This window comes from Pseudoliparis swirei, chromosome 9 (genome assembly GCF_029220125.1).
Source record: "Pseudoliparis swirei isolate HS2019 ecotype Mariana Trench chromosome 9, NWPU_hadal_v1, whole genome shotgun sequence".
Classification (NCBI taxonomy): Eukaryota; Metazoa; Chordata; class Actinopteri; order Perciformes; family Liparidae; genus Pseudoliparis; species Pseudoliparis swirei.
Window position 1 is genome coordinate 17,285,223 of NC_079396.1, and position 12,878 is coordinate 17,298,100.

At 40.6% G+C, this 12,878-nt stretch overlaps 1 protein-coding gene across 1 annotated transcript; it reads right to left on the reverse strand.

Moving 5' to 3' along the window:
• Positions 1–453: 453 nt before the first annotated feature.
• cs (citrate synthase) lies at positions 454–12,497 on the reverse strand. The gene is made up of 11 exons (XM_056424215.1): positions 12,346–12,497; positions 10,206–10,256; positions 9,814–9,921; positions 7,064–7,129; positions 6,157–6,288; positions 5,567–5,755; positions 5,204–5,403; positions 3,902–4,031; positions 3,352–3,453; positions 2,525–2,734; positions 454–2,437 (listed from the first exon to the last, which is right to left on the reverse strand). Exons 1-11 carry the CDS (start codon positions 12,394–12,396, stop codon positions 2,267–2,269), a joined length of 1,410 nt encoding a protein of 469 aa, XP_056280190.1. The 5' UTR covers positions 12,397–12,497; the 3' UTR covers positions 454–2,266.
• Between the last annotated feature and the right edge of the window lie 381 nt (positions 12,498–12,878).

Genomic DNA, 12,878 nt, shown 5'->3' on the forward strand with positions numbered 1-12,878 from the left:
TGTCAGAGGGCATAGCTCGCCAAAAGGCAGCTGACCGGCAGGAGAAACCAGAGCAGGGGGATGATGGTATGTGGGACAGTTATTAATAACAGCATAGAAGAGCTGGGTGTTCGGGCCTATCTTCTTTCTTAAACATATCAATTGTATTTATGATCAAACTCGGGCCTAACCACTCATCGTGATGCAGAAGTGATCAAATAAGGGCTGATGGCATACAAGAAACTATGATCCATTCAAAAGTGCGTTTCCAAAATGCAATTGTGACTCAAAGTTCGGCGTGAACGCACAGCCTACCTTCGTGGACATGATGGGCACGACACCGACTTCGCTCTCCAGTGGTTGTGTACGCAAATCTTTTAGAAATACCGCATAATTGGGATTGTCTCCTTAACGTGAGCATAAAGGACGTATTTTACAGGCCTTTCTCTATACCTTTAAGAAAATGAGACCGAAAAGGTGTTAATAAAAACCTTTATTTATTTTCTTGTTAGGTTTTCCTCAAGTTCATCTTGCCCCTTTGACCAATCCAGTCCCAAAGTGTTTCTCTGATGAATCCACCTGCAATGAATTCTCCCAGTTATCATATACAACCATCATGTTCCTCTACGATCAAAATAACCACGACTCTTTAACACCCCACAAGGAAAAAAAACTACAATAAAACAAGCACGCCTGACAAAAGCCAGAAGGAAGATGGAAGCAGAGATTCAAACATCCGAGTGAATCACTGACCTACAGGTGTACTTTAAAAAAGGAAGAAAAAGGATGCAAGAACTTAAACTACACAAATGGAGTGTTGACAAACCCACAACTTAAGAACAAGCTTGAAACATTCAAGTGAAACACCGGAAAAACCTACAGAGCAAGGCAAGAAATCGTGTATATGCAAGATAGCTGCAGTTCTTCTTTTTGTTCTTTGTCAGAATGTCCCAGTGAGGCTCGACATGAGTGATGGACACGTAACTGTTGGTAAACTATGGTAATCATTGTGGTCATTACAAGCAAGTGATCGCACAGAGCTCATACATTCAAGCTATACATATATATACCTATGTACACAAAGTATAAATAAAACCACAAGATGAGAATCCAAAGATTATAGTTTTATACATTTTCAACATCAAAGAAACCCTGTAAAAAGGGATACAAACAACATCTACAAATTACGAAATCCAATCAAGCAAGTGCTCATTTTTGGAGTAATTGATGTTTAAAGCTCTCTCCCGTGGGGATAAAGTCACAAACATACACTCAAATAAGACAGGACTTTAACAAATACAAAGCCCCCGATCCCACTTTTCTATTCAAGCTTGCTCTTAAGGATTTACTACAGTCTGTCAATTACAAGACCCGTTGCTCAAATCTTTATTATTACTGTACATTCTTAATTCTCGACAATTCAAAAGACCGTTTGAGCAGATCCCCATTAAGAAACAGGAAAGCATGTTCACGAAGAACGAATATTTTCTATAGAGACAAGAAAGTTATTTTGATCGTAGAGGCAATACAGGTCATGGTTTAAAAAAAAAAAAAAAAAAAAAAAAAAAACAGAACAAGGAGGGACCAACAATTTAAAGGGGCAGTATCTTTTAACCTTTTTTCACAATTTGGAATATATTATCTTGAACAGCGTGTTAATTATATTGGTCGATACCATGAGTGTATACTGGAGTGTTCATAAATGGGAGTGAAACATGGATAGACTGGGAGGGATGAGATCAAGTGGGGAGCCTAAAATGAAGAAATAGGGTCTTTTGCTTTGGGATATCCTCTAAAACGAAAATCACTGCATTAGCCAAAAGCAGCAACAGTTGAGTCACATATTTAATTTGAGATCATTAAACAAATACAAAGGAAGCATTATTCACTTCCACAATTCCCTTTGAATGCCACTGCCTATTCAGTTCAGACCCAGTGCCCAATGACAGACACAGCACTGATAGCAGACTTATCATGGGACATCATTTGAGCCTACTATGAGGTACATCTATGTTTCTGAAGTTTTCACCTCTCATTTTCCAAATGTGGAGACACTATGGGGAAACTTGTCTTTTAAACTAAACACTCGAACACTACATGGTGTGACGGTTAAAAAGGCCCTTCTTTTGTGAAATGACATTAAAAGCGTACTGTCTCTTTGAATACCATTGAGTCCCTCAAGTTGTAAATGACAGGCGGTCAACCACTTATCTCTGCCGTTTGATGTTTCATGTTTCCACCTCCTCCCACCCTTCACACTAACCCCCAGCTCTTTTCAGGCAGTTCTTCACCCCGACTTGACTCCCACCAGTTTCATCAGTCCATCTGTGCTCATGGACTTGGGGCGCTCCAAGGGGAAGCCCAGGGCTCTACTCCACACCAGCTGAGCCAGCACACCGAGGGCTCGGGACACACCGAACAGCACAGTGTAGTAATTCATCTCAGTCATTCCATAATACTGCAGGCAGAGAAAAGAGACAGGCGTGTCAGATTTGGTAACTGCCATCGTAGGATGACAAATGCACGATCACCACACGTCTCTTACCTGCAGCAGCACTCCGCTGTGGGCGTCCACATTGGGCCAGGGGTTCTTGGCCTTGCCTTGCTCCAGCAGCACGTTGGGCACAATCTTGTAAAGCTGTGCAACCATCTTGAACAGTGGGTCGTTGGGCAAGTGTTTCAGGGCAAACTCACGCTGACAGGTGTAACGTGGGTCAGTCTTCCTCAGGACAGCATGGCCGTAGCCTGGCACAACCTATGAAGAGATACAACATGTTCCCTGAACTTCTGAACTGTGCAACTCCTTCTGCCTGTAATCTTTGAATTGCACTTTAGAACAGTTAATAGGATTCAACGGTTGGTTGTTAATCTTCTTAATCCCCAATGTTTTGTTATATCTGTTGAAATTCTCATTACATTGTGACAGCAAACATCCGGTAGCTGTGACTGCCGCAGAACTGTATTAAGCCCGTCTGAGGGGAAGAACCGATAGATGTCTATACAGTTCGTCTTTCAAATCTCTGGCCGTCAAAAGAATAAACCTTCTGACAGAGACCCAAATAAGGCCACCTTTAAAAAACAATGTTAGGAAAGTCAGATATGAGCACAGTTTAAAAAGAAATAATCATAAAAATACACAATTTAATTGTAATATAATAATGTGTCATTATGTATTATAAGCTGCTAAGGAAGTTAAACAGGTCACTAATTCCCTCTCTAACATCTGTTTCTCAATGCTGTGAAAACACCTTCAAACAACTGGATTTATTCAAAACTAGATTTTAGAACATTACATTTGGGGGATCCATATGGATAACAAATTGACAACGTTTCGTTAACACAGTTCAGGAATTGGTAGAGGAACTGGTGTACCCTTCCAGACTTCAGAGTGTTCCAGATGTAATCCCTCATCTTCTCATCAGACACCTCTCCACCCAGCTCCTTCTGCAGGGCAGTCAGCCACACCAGAACCTCCTGAGATGAAACGGTCATTAAACACAATTAAGATTCATTCTTAATAACAGAACGTATTATGAAGAATGTATAGGTAAACGTATATCATCAAATTAGTGGAGCTTTCTAAGCAGCTATTCTTCAATCAAAGTCTGCTAAGACTGTCGGGAGCATAATAAATATGTTTTTATCGTGAAGAATCATTTAACGTGTCAAGTGTGGACACACGTGACCATTTTCAAGTTATTGAAAAGATAAGTGTAACCACGACTATTGACGTGTCAGCGAAAAAAGCACAGTGTTTACAATAACATTCAAGTGTCCCAGTAAGACATGGAAACCACAAAACCAAAGCTGCAAAATGCCCCCTGAGAAAGAACTGTTGGATGTTGAAAATCACTGCCATCAGTAGAATTTCACCCTCTGTATGTGAAAATAGAGTGAACATATTGATTTGCTTGCTACAAACCTGATTAGCCAGGCCATGCAGAGGACCAGCCAGACCATTCATGGCAGCGCTGAAGGACAGGTAGGGGTCAGACAGCGCACTACCCACCAAGTGGCTGGTGTGCGCACTGACATTGCCTCCTTCGTGGTCACTGTAACATTACAAAATAAATATACACATTAAAATACAAAAATTGGACATCAAAACATGTGAACTCACCAATCCTCAAATGTGACATTTGGTGTGAGATTAAACTGACTTTCACTCCGTTTCAACACTACGTGGCAAACTGGTTGTTGGACACTGCTGAGTGGCTATTTATCTTCCCCTTGTCTGAACAGTGTATTGGTGCACTCCTCCGTGTGCAGTTTGAATGTGAAATACATTGACCTTTGACAGCACACTACAGGTGGTGTAAAATCATATCACTCAGTATTTCTTACTGTACCTCTTTGAACTTGTGTAGGTAGCAGCAAATTCAGAAAAGCACGAGATAACGGTTGAAGTTGCACCACATACAGGACTGTCTCAGAAAATTAGAATATTGTGATGAAGTTCTTTATTTTCTGTAATGCAATTAAAAAACACAAAAATGTCATGCATTCTGGATTCATTACAAATCAACTGAAATATTGCAAGCCTTTTATTCTTATAATATTGCTGATTATGGCTTACAGCTTAAGAAAACTCAAATATCCTATCTCTAAATATTAGAATATCATGAAAAAGTATACTAGGGTATTAAACAAATCACTTGAATTGTCTAATTAACTCGAAACACCTGCAAGGGTTTCCTGAGCCTTGACAAACACTCAGCTGTTATAAATCTTTTTTTTTTACTTGGTCTGAGGAAATATTAAAATTTTATGAGATAGGATTTTAGAGTTTTCTTAAGCTGTAAGCCATAATCAGCAATATTATAAGAATAAAAGGCTTGCAATATTTCAGTTGATTTGTAATGAATCCAGAATGCATGACATTTTTGTTTTTTTAATTGCATTACAGAAAATAAAGAACTTTATCACAATATTCTAATTTTCTGAGACAGTCCTGTAATGTGTAATGGTGTAAAATGTGATGTATTTACAGCTTAGAGATGACAGGCTTTAAGGACACATGGGTTACTTGAGTTACATAACCCTCATTATTTGTGTGTGAAATGTGTAGAAAATCAGTTGCTTGCTTTACGACAGCATTATTCAACCTAATCTGCTGTATTGTTCCCACCTGCTCCTTCACCATGTTGACCATCTCCACGAAAAACAAACAAAACTACAAAATCAAAGCTAGTTGATCATCTGATAGGTAAGCTTGAAGATGCACCTGTGGATGGTGAGGTAGAGCCTCATTAGCTCAGTGAACTCAGCGTCGCTGTAGCCCAGCATGTTGCTAAAATTGTGGGACCAGTCCAGGTTTGAGTTGATGGCTCCAATGCTGCTGCCTTCGCGGTACAGGTTGCGGTAGATCTTGGCAGCAATGCAGGGCAGCTTAGCAATCAAGTCCATGGAGTCTTCATAGGCAAACTAAGAGATCCAACACAAAGGGATGTACTCAATTAAATGCCAATGCCTTTATAAGTCAAGATTTCTTACTTTGGACACACATTTCCACACTTGTGCCAAGCCAACACAACTGTTCGATGAGACCATTTTTAGATTTCCTGTATGAGTGTCGACGTAAACTCACCTCCCAGTACTTGGACTTGTGGACTCCCTCAGAGTATGCCCGTGCAAAGCTGCTCTCGCTGTTCAGAGCTGTGATGGCAGCACTGAACTGAGACATGGGGTGCAGGTTTGTGGGGAAATTATCCAGCATGGTGACAACGTGAGAGGGAAGTGCTGCTCTCTTTGCCCACTCTTTGGACACCCAGTTCACCTGGAAGAACAGGAGCAGGCAATTTAAGAGCGTGACCTATATTCACTCTCTCTGCTGCATAAAAATGTCTGCTACATGCACAGGTATTAATAGTTGTTAATAGTAATTGCCCATTTAAAAAAAAGTAATGAAAGTGTTTTGCTCCCCAGTTATAAAACTTTATATACACAATGATTGTCTGGAGTCATAAATAACTGACAGTCATAACCAAAACCCCTTGTGATCCACCTTCTCATGTCTATAACAAGGCAACAGTCACCATGTTGCTACTCACATTATATCAAGTTCCTTCAATACCAGCACTGACAGATAGATGGCGTGAATGTATAGCTGCACGGCCCTCCCTCACTACAACCCGGGAACGATTATCTTTGAAGTGACAGCACTCCTCTGCCACTCACCTGCTCCTCAGTGGGCACCTGCCCTGTGACAAGCAGCCAGAAGAGACCTTCGGGCAGCGGCTCTTCACCTCCGGGAGCTTTAGGCAGCAACTTCTGACACTCTGGAATGCTGTAGCCACGGAAACGGATGCCCTGTGTATCAATGGAGAGAGAGAGAACAATTGACTAATTATCCTGAAAGGCATCATCAAGTAAGTGATGACAAGCTGTCAACATTAGCTCTAACTCTCCCAATGAGTATGCAAATCCATGTGGTGGTTGGTAAAAGGCAGGAATTGTAACCTTCCCAGAGGCAGTTTTCTTTTTACATCCCGACAGCAATCATTGAATCCTAAGTGCTGCCAAAAAATAAACAAAACCTGTGATAAGTCCATCAAATTATTTAATACGCCTGAATACCTGCATGTTTACACATCTGTGCTTATTTGGCCTGTGCACTCATTGCTCGTCAGTCCTCCACAAGCCGTTAGCGTGACATCTGTGAGTACCAACAGCCACGCATGTTGTTTACATTCATTATATGTTGGTTTTTAATGATTTATACAATTTTGGGGAGTGGATTTGGACAGAGGCCTTATGGGACAGGTCGTCAATCTTGCTGACTTTTTCTCTAGATTTAGTGACGTCTGGAGCTATTACTTCTAGCATCTTTCTTTGAAATAGATTTGGCAACACTGGGTTGGATTTTTTCAGTGAGATGCATTTTTTTAACCAGGCTACTACAGTATTGTTTTTCGATGATGACCAACCATGCCTCTCACAAGATATATGACAACTATGCTGCTCTGCCACTGAAAGCTCTCAGCTTAATCAAGAAAATAAATCATGAACAGTTCCTATGGGGAAGGGTAATCTCCTAAAAGCATTCAAATGATAAAACCACCTACATGCTTTGTGCCAAACTGACCTCATCAGGATCCAACACAGAAGTTTCATACACCAGACCCTTCATCCCCCTCATACCTCCGTAGATCTGTGGATGAAAACACAAGCATATTACACATTACATATTGAAAACAGTCTTGTTAAAACCATACAGTTGTGTGTTAGCAGTGCCAAGAGTTATGAAGCATTGGACATTTGAAGCCCAAATCCTCAAATTGAAGCCCAACAAGAGCCAATTATTTTGTTATTGATCAATTTAACAATTATATATTTGTTCAACTAGGCAATACATCTTATGATAGATCTATGGATCATTCTAAAGATTATTTTTTACATTCATGGCTATAACAATTAATTTACCTTTATTCTATCATCTTCTCTGAAAAACAAACAAATGCAACAAGAAAATAGACCCTATTTGTCAGATGCTGGACCTCAAATGATGCGACGCATTGATTAATTTAATCACTGTATGTAATACCGACTCGTTCTCTGAACTGGAGAATCAGTGTATTCACAGAAGTACTTCATTTCCAATTGTAAATGGTTTGGACCTGGATATACTTAATCACCAGAGTAATATGCAGTTAAGGTAATCACTGGCAAATGTATTTTTCATTGAGTGTGGGGCAAGGAAAATAATCAAAAAGATTTACACATTGCAACGACAGTCTGTTATATAACTTTAAGTCGATGCATTTATCATCAGTTTGTGCGTAGCAGTTGTAGGGTTGTGACAATCCATGTCCACATTGGAGAGCTGGCAGAGCAAAACAAATATGTCCAAAATACTTAATCACTAATGATGATTATGGATTGCTGCTGCCTGTTTTACGACATGCGCAATACAAATGAGCGTATTTTGGTAATGGGTGACCTTGATGAATCACCTCAGCCCTATTAAAAAAAAGGCAAAGATCAATTCACTATAAAGTTAACATCAACTATTTGGATAATCAGTTCGAGTAATTTTATTTTTTTTAAAGAAAAATCCTACTCGGTCTGCCTTGTGCAACACCATGCATTGGAAAAAAACAAGCACTTTATTGATAATAAATAGTTGTACATACCATGAATAAGCCACAGCTGAATGCTTACTTGTTTTTGTTGAAAGTAAAACAAACCCAAGTTCTCTTATTTAGAAATTCCTCTCAAATCACCATGGCAACTTGGTAGAGGTCAACGGTGTATTGAGTGACGATGACAAGGCTGTTGCACTGGGGTGTGTGTGGACGAGCACACATATATAGGCGCACTGGGAGTTGGCAGTGTGCAGTAGAGGTTTGAGTGACTCAGCCAAAATGTCTCCATCGACACAAAGCGGTGTAGGTTCATATTGTGGACTCTGACCGAACAGTGACACCCGACAGTGAATAAGGCTGTGCAGGCCTCCTTGTCTAATCCACATCATTGTAGATGGCCTAATTCTAAATTTATTCGGATCCTATGACACATTTAACCATCTAACACAGACATGGGCAAACTACGGCCCGCGGGCCACATCCAGCCCGTTAGGCTTTTTAATCCGGCCCGCCGAACTTGTCCAAATCGCAGCTTTGTTTACTTCCGGTGTGCGTTGGCGCGGAAAGTACTCGTCACACGAAACCCTTCACCATGATTTGTCAATCCGTTTGTCTGTCAACATTTTGCGAAAAAAAACAACCAACTCAGTAAATCACAAGGGACCCGCCCACCACAGGTGAGGCTCATTTAGAAACAGCCGCAGTGATTTTGGTGAGCAGCGCGGAGCCTGGAGGGGCTGCAGAGCCACGAGGAGGAACACGCAGCCAGAAGAGATCCACTGTAAGTTTCTCTACTAAACGTCACGGTGTCCGTAATGTGCGCGCGGTGCTGACTAGTATTGTATTTTACAGAGAGGATTCACCAGCGCCTGCAGCGCAGCCTGCAGCTCCACCTGCCCGGCCAGCAAGGAGGTCTCGTGACACGATGTTATTATAGTGAAGCCAGATTGTAAATAGTGTGTGTCAATAGTTGTGGTCTGTTTTCTATTTCTCAACATGTATATAATGTAGATTTTTTTATTTATTTATGTACAATACATATTTATTTGAAGAAAAAAAAAATGTAATGGTCATTTTTTATTTGCACACACCCCATGAAATTTATCTGCAATATGAAGTAATTTCTCAGTCCCATCTTTATCATTTTGGTGAATGTGTGACAGACCACATAATTTCTACTCAAATAAACGATAATACAAAATGTAGTTTTCCACATTTATTTACATGTATCTAGCATTTTATTCAGATATTTCACTGCTTTTGTGAACCTTTGACCTTTTGGTAAACCAATTTCAAAAACAAAAACAGTTGGTCCACATGAGTAAAGGTGTATTTTCAGAAGCGATATGAAGAATTTTTATATTTTCAGCTTTAGGGCCATATTTTCTCTTTCCACTTGTACCTGAGGACAATTGTGCCTCATTATATAGAGAGCTGAGACAATCCATCCATTATTTTGCGGGGTTTAAAACAATTAGAAATTATTGAGCTTGATTATTTCGTTGGGTAATAATATGTTTTGAATGTTGAAAGTGCTTCCATTGATCTTTTTCCAGTAAATGTTGATTTCTTTAACTTTGCACCTTTAATTGAAATGTATAAAAATCACCCGCAATCTCCAGGTTTAATAAATTACATTGCGTGTCCAACAGCCCCTGGCCCGGCCCCTCTGTCAAATTTTAGAACCGATTGCGGCCCGCAAGTCAAAAAGTTTGCCCACCCCTGATCTAACACCTCAAGAGTCACTTACCATGTCAACAGAAACCTGTCCTATGTTGGTTTTGCCATACTCTTGTTTAAAGTTCTTGACCCTGATCTGTTCTTTGGGAACCAGGTCGGCCAGGATATCCTTCAGATTCTGGAGAAAGAAAATGTTCAATCTGTCAAGTCCTTGAATCAACATATTGTCTTCAAGTAAAACACATTCCTCCAAACTGGACTAGGGTTAATTCAACAGACTGTATGTTGAAATATCTGTCGATCCCCAAAGGTCGCTGTGTTCCATTAATACTTGAGAACACAAACAAGTGTCTGTTCCAAATGCCACTTACAGCAGTAACAGTGTACACAACACAGTACAGCATAATAACCATTTTATAATTTGAAGCAAGCAGATTACTCTAGTGAACGTAGTACACTTACTGTTGTTGATGCGCTGGCATTTCTGGCAGCCACAAGGAAAGAGGTGGCATTCTGTGGAGCAGACAACAAAATAAAAGAACTATTAGGGGTATTACTAGTGCAACCACAAATCCTAATTGAAAAAAATAACGGCCACAGCAGCAGCTCCAGGCTTCTAACGCTCCTTACATATGAACCTAGACCTTGCAGCAGCTCACATCATAAGACACAGAACTACAGTTCTTTTTTTTATAGATGTTAACAATATCTATGAAGAAAATATACAAAGACAGACTTTAAAAACCAAACATTTTCTAGTGTAATTTATAATTTCCAATTATTTCCTGACCATTTTACATCAAAGTGACTGACTACTTATCTACAGTAGTACATTGTTTGCTTAATGCTAACAATTAAACATGGTAGGGTCTACATTATAAATCCTATATTCCTGCCTTACATTGACAGGCACTTCCTTTCTTAAAAATACAAGAGTTTACCTATCTCCATAAAACATGTTCCTATTATAAATGGTGGATAAGCCTTGAACTGTTGCTGGAAAAAGACTCTGGGATGTATAAGAGATAAAAAATAAAAAATAAATAAAAACTGGCCCTGTTTATGAAAGTGTTTGGAGACTAGTAATCTCATTAAAAACTGTGATAAATTGAGCCTGCTGCTGTTCACTACTGAAACAAGACTCCTCCAGCTTAAAATCATCAATGGAAAAAGGAACGAGTCTGAACCTGAATGACAGCTGACTGCTCACAATGAGATCCCCCTTCCCTGTCACCACAACTGGTAAAAGGCCGACAAGCCTCACCGAAAAAACCAAATAGGTGGGATCTTGTGTCAGCGCACACAGAGCTGAGAGAGATTACGTAACAGCTCAGGGCCATCAATAGAGAGCAGCCGTTTTACTCAGTCATTCCCAATGCACTGTCTGGGAGTAAGGTTAGAGCAACGACACTGCTCAGAAGAGGAGGGCAGTCAACCCTGTGTCTATAAGAAACACATGAACATTTGCTGAGGTAAACTAAACTAAGCGTACAACCTGGTTGAAGATACTTGATAGTTGATAGTACATTCTCTTCTAACAAACTGGTTTCCTTAGAGGCAAGAACCATATTGATACCACCCCACATAAATACTGCCGTCCTTGCTCTACAGAGCATTAATCAAATGATGTTAAATATAAATAGTTCAGAAACAAAATATTATGTGTTCACTACTAATAGCTACATAATATCAAGACTTATAACAGGGAGAAGATAACCCCCGCCCAGGTCAAGGAAGGACATTTAGTCACCGATTACTTGCTTGGGGGGGGGGGGGTGATTCAGTTCCAGCAAGGTAGGTTGAGAGGTCAGTGGAGTAAAACACTATGTTTGATCTCGATGGTCACTACCTGCATCAGTGATTGGAAGCGCCTCGGAATACGAAGCCTTGTGGTAACATTATGATATATCAAGTTAATTGTTAACGCGATATATTAATCACACGCTAAAATCTGCCATCTGAGCAAACACATAAGCAACTGATGGTGAATGTCGGAATTAAGACTAAAACACAGTTTCCACAGGGCTGTGTCACTATTACATGTTGGAGAACACGCAGAATATCTGGGAGAACCTCATCAGACGATGTGACGATATAGAAGTTAGAGATTTCAACCTGAAGGTCGACGGGGGTTGAGATTTGAGACTGGAGTTTAAACATAGTCTATAGCCGACGATAAATAACACGTATTTACTGGCAAATAGAAACGGGATATACAAAGTAGTCCCGACTTAAAACGGTCTAACGTAGGCCACTTAGTCTGGTCAATGAAACATGTCCAAACAGTCGGTGACGATACCAGGCCAGCACAGGGAGCACGGTAGCTAACAAGAGTTCAACAGTACAACTCGCAACTAATCACTACAGAATCCCTGTAGAAAAACACGGAGACATCGAGGATACTCCTAAAAACGGCCACACTGTTTTTAGTCATTATTAGCCGGGCTATCAGTAAACGGTTCACGGTGTGACTGTCAGGGCTAAGCTAGCACACGCTTACTAGCTTGCCTCGCTAGCCCGCTAAACTAACGTTAGCTTTTGTAAATAGCATGAACAACTTTGACTTCGCAAGTGGCATCACGGCCGTTTCAAGCCCCCTTACCTTTGAAATGAGGAGTTTAGGTGCTAACCTACTGACAGTCAGAAACGACATTGTGTCTGTGTGACTCTGTTATTTCCAATTGTTCTTTAAACCTCGAGAAGTCTCTGCCAGTGCACCGCGGAGCTGGTTGAAGGTGCCCCTCCAGAAAGAAGAAGGTTGAAGGGAGATTCAGGCCCGCATGCAGCAGCGGTGTTGATTGGACTATGGGCTGGGTCAGGCGCAATAGCGTATAGAGATTTGATTGGCTAAGGGGCTTTTAGCCGTGCGCTGATTGGATAACAGCCTTTCATCCGCCAGTGACGATGCAAATCAGGGTCTGTTCAAGACGATCTCCCCATTTCTATCCAGTTGAAGAAAGATACCGCGATACTGAATACAGTTGATGAAGCACCGGTTGCAACGACCCTTCACCTGGATTTTGTGACAATGATTCTTCCCTACACTCATTTGTATTCATCAAGTTTGACTAGTACCAGTGCGATGTACATGTGCAGTTAAAGGCGTCTTGGATGTGGCTGCAATACAATTGACTC

Excerpts from the sequence above, each read along its gene's own strand:
- cs (XM_056424215.1), bottom strand. The coding sequence starts at position 12,396 with ATGTCGTTTCTGACTGTCAGTAGGTTAGCACCTAAACTCCTCATTTCA. Across the intron at positions 10,257-12,345 it reads CTAAACTCCTCATTTCAAAG|AATGCCACCTCTTTCCTTGT; the intron begins GTAAGGGGGCTT and ends TCTGCTCCACAG. Across the intron at positions 7,130-9,813 it reads GACAGGTTTCTGTTGACATG|ATCTACGGAGGTATGAGGGG; the intron begins GTAAGTGACTCT and ends TTTCATCCACAG.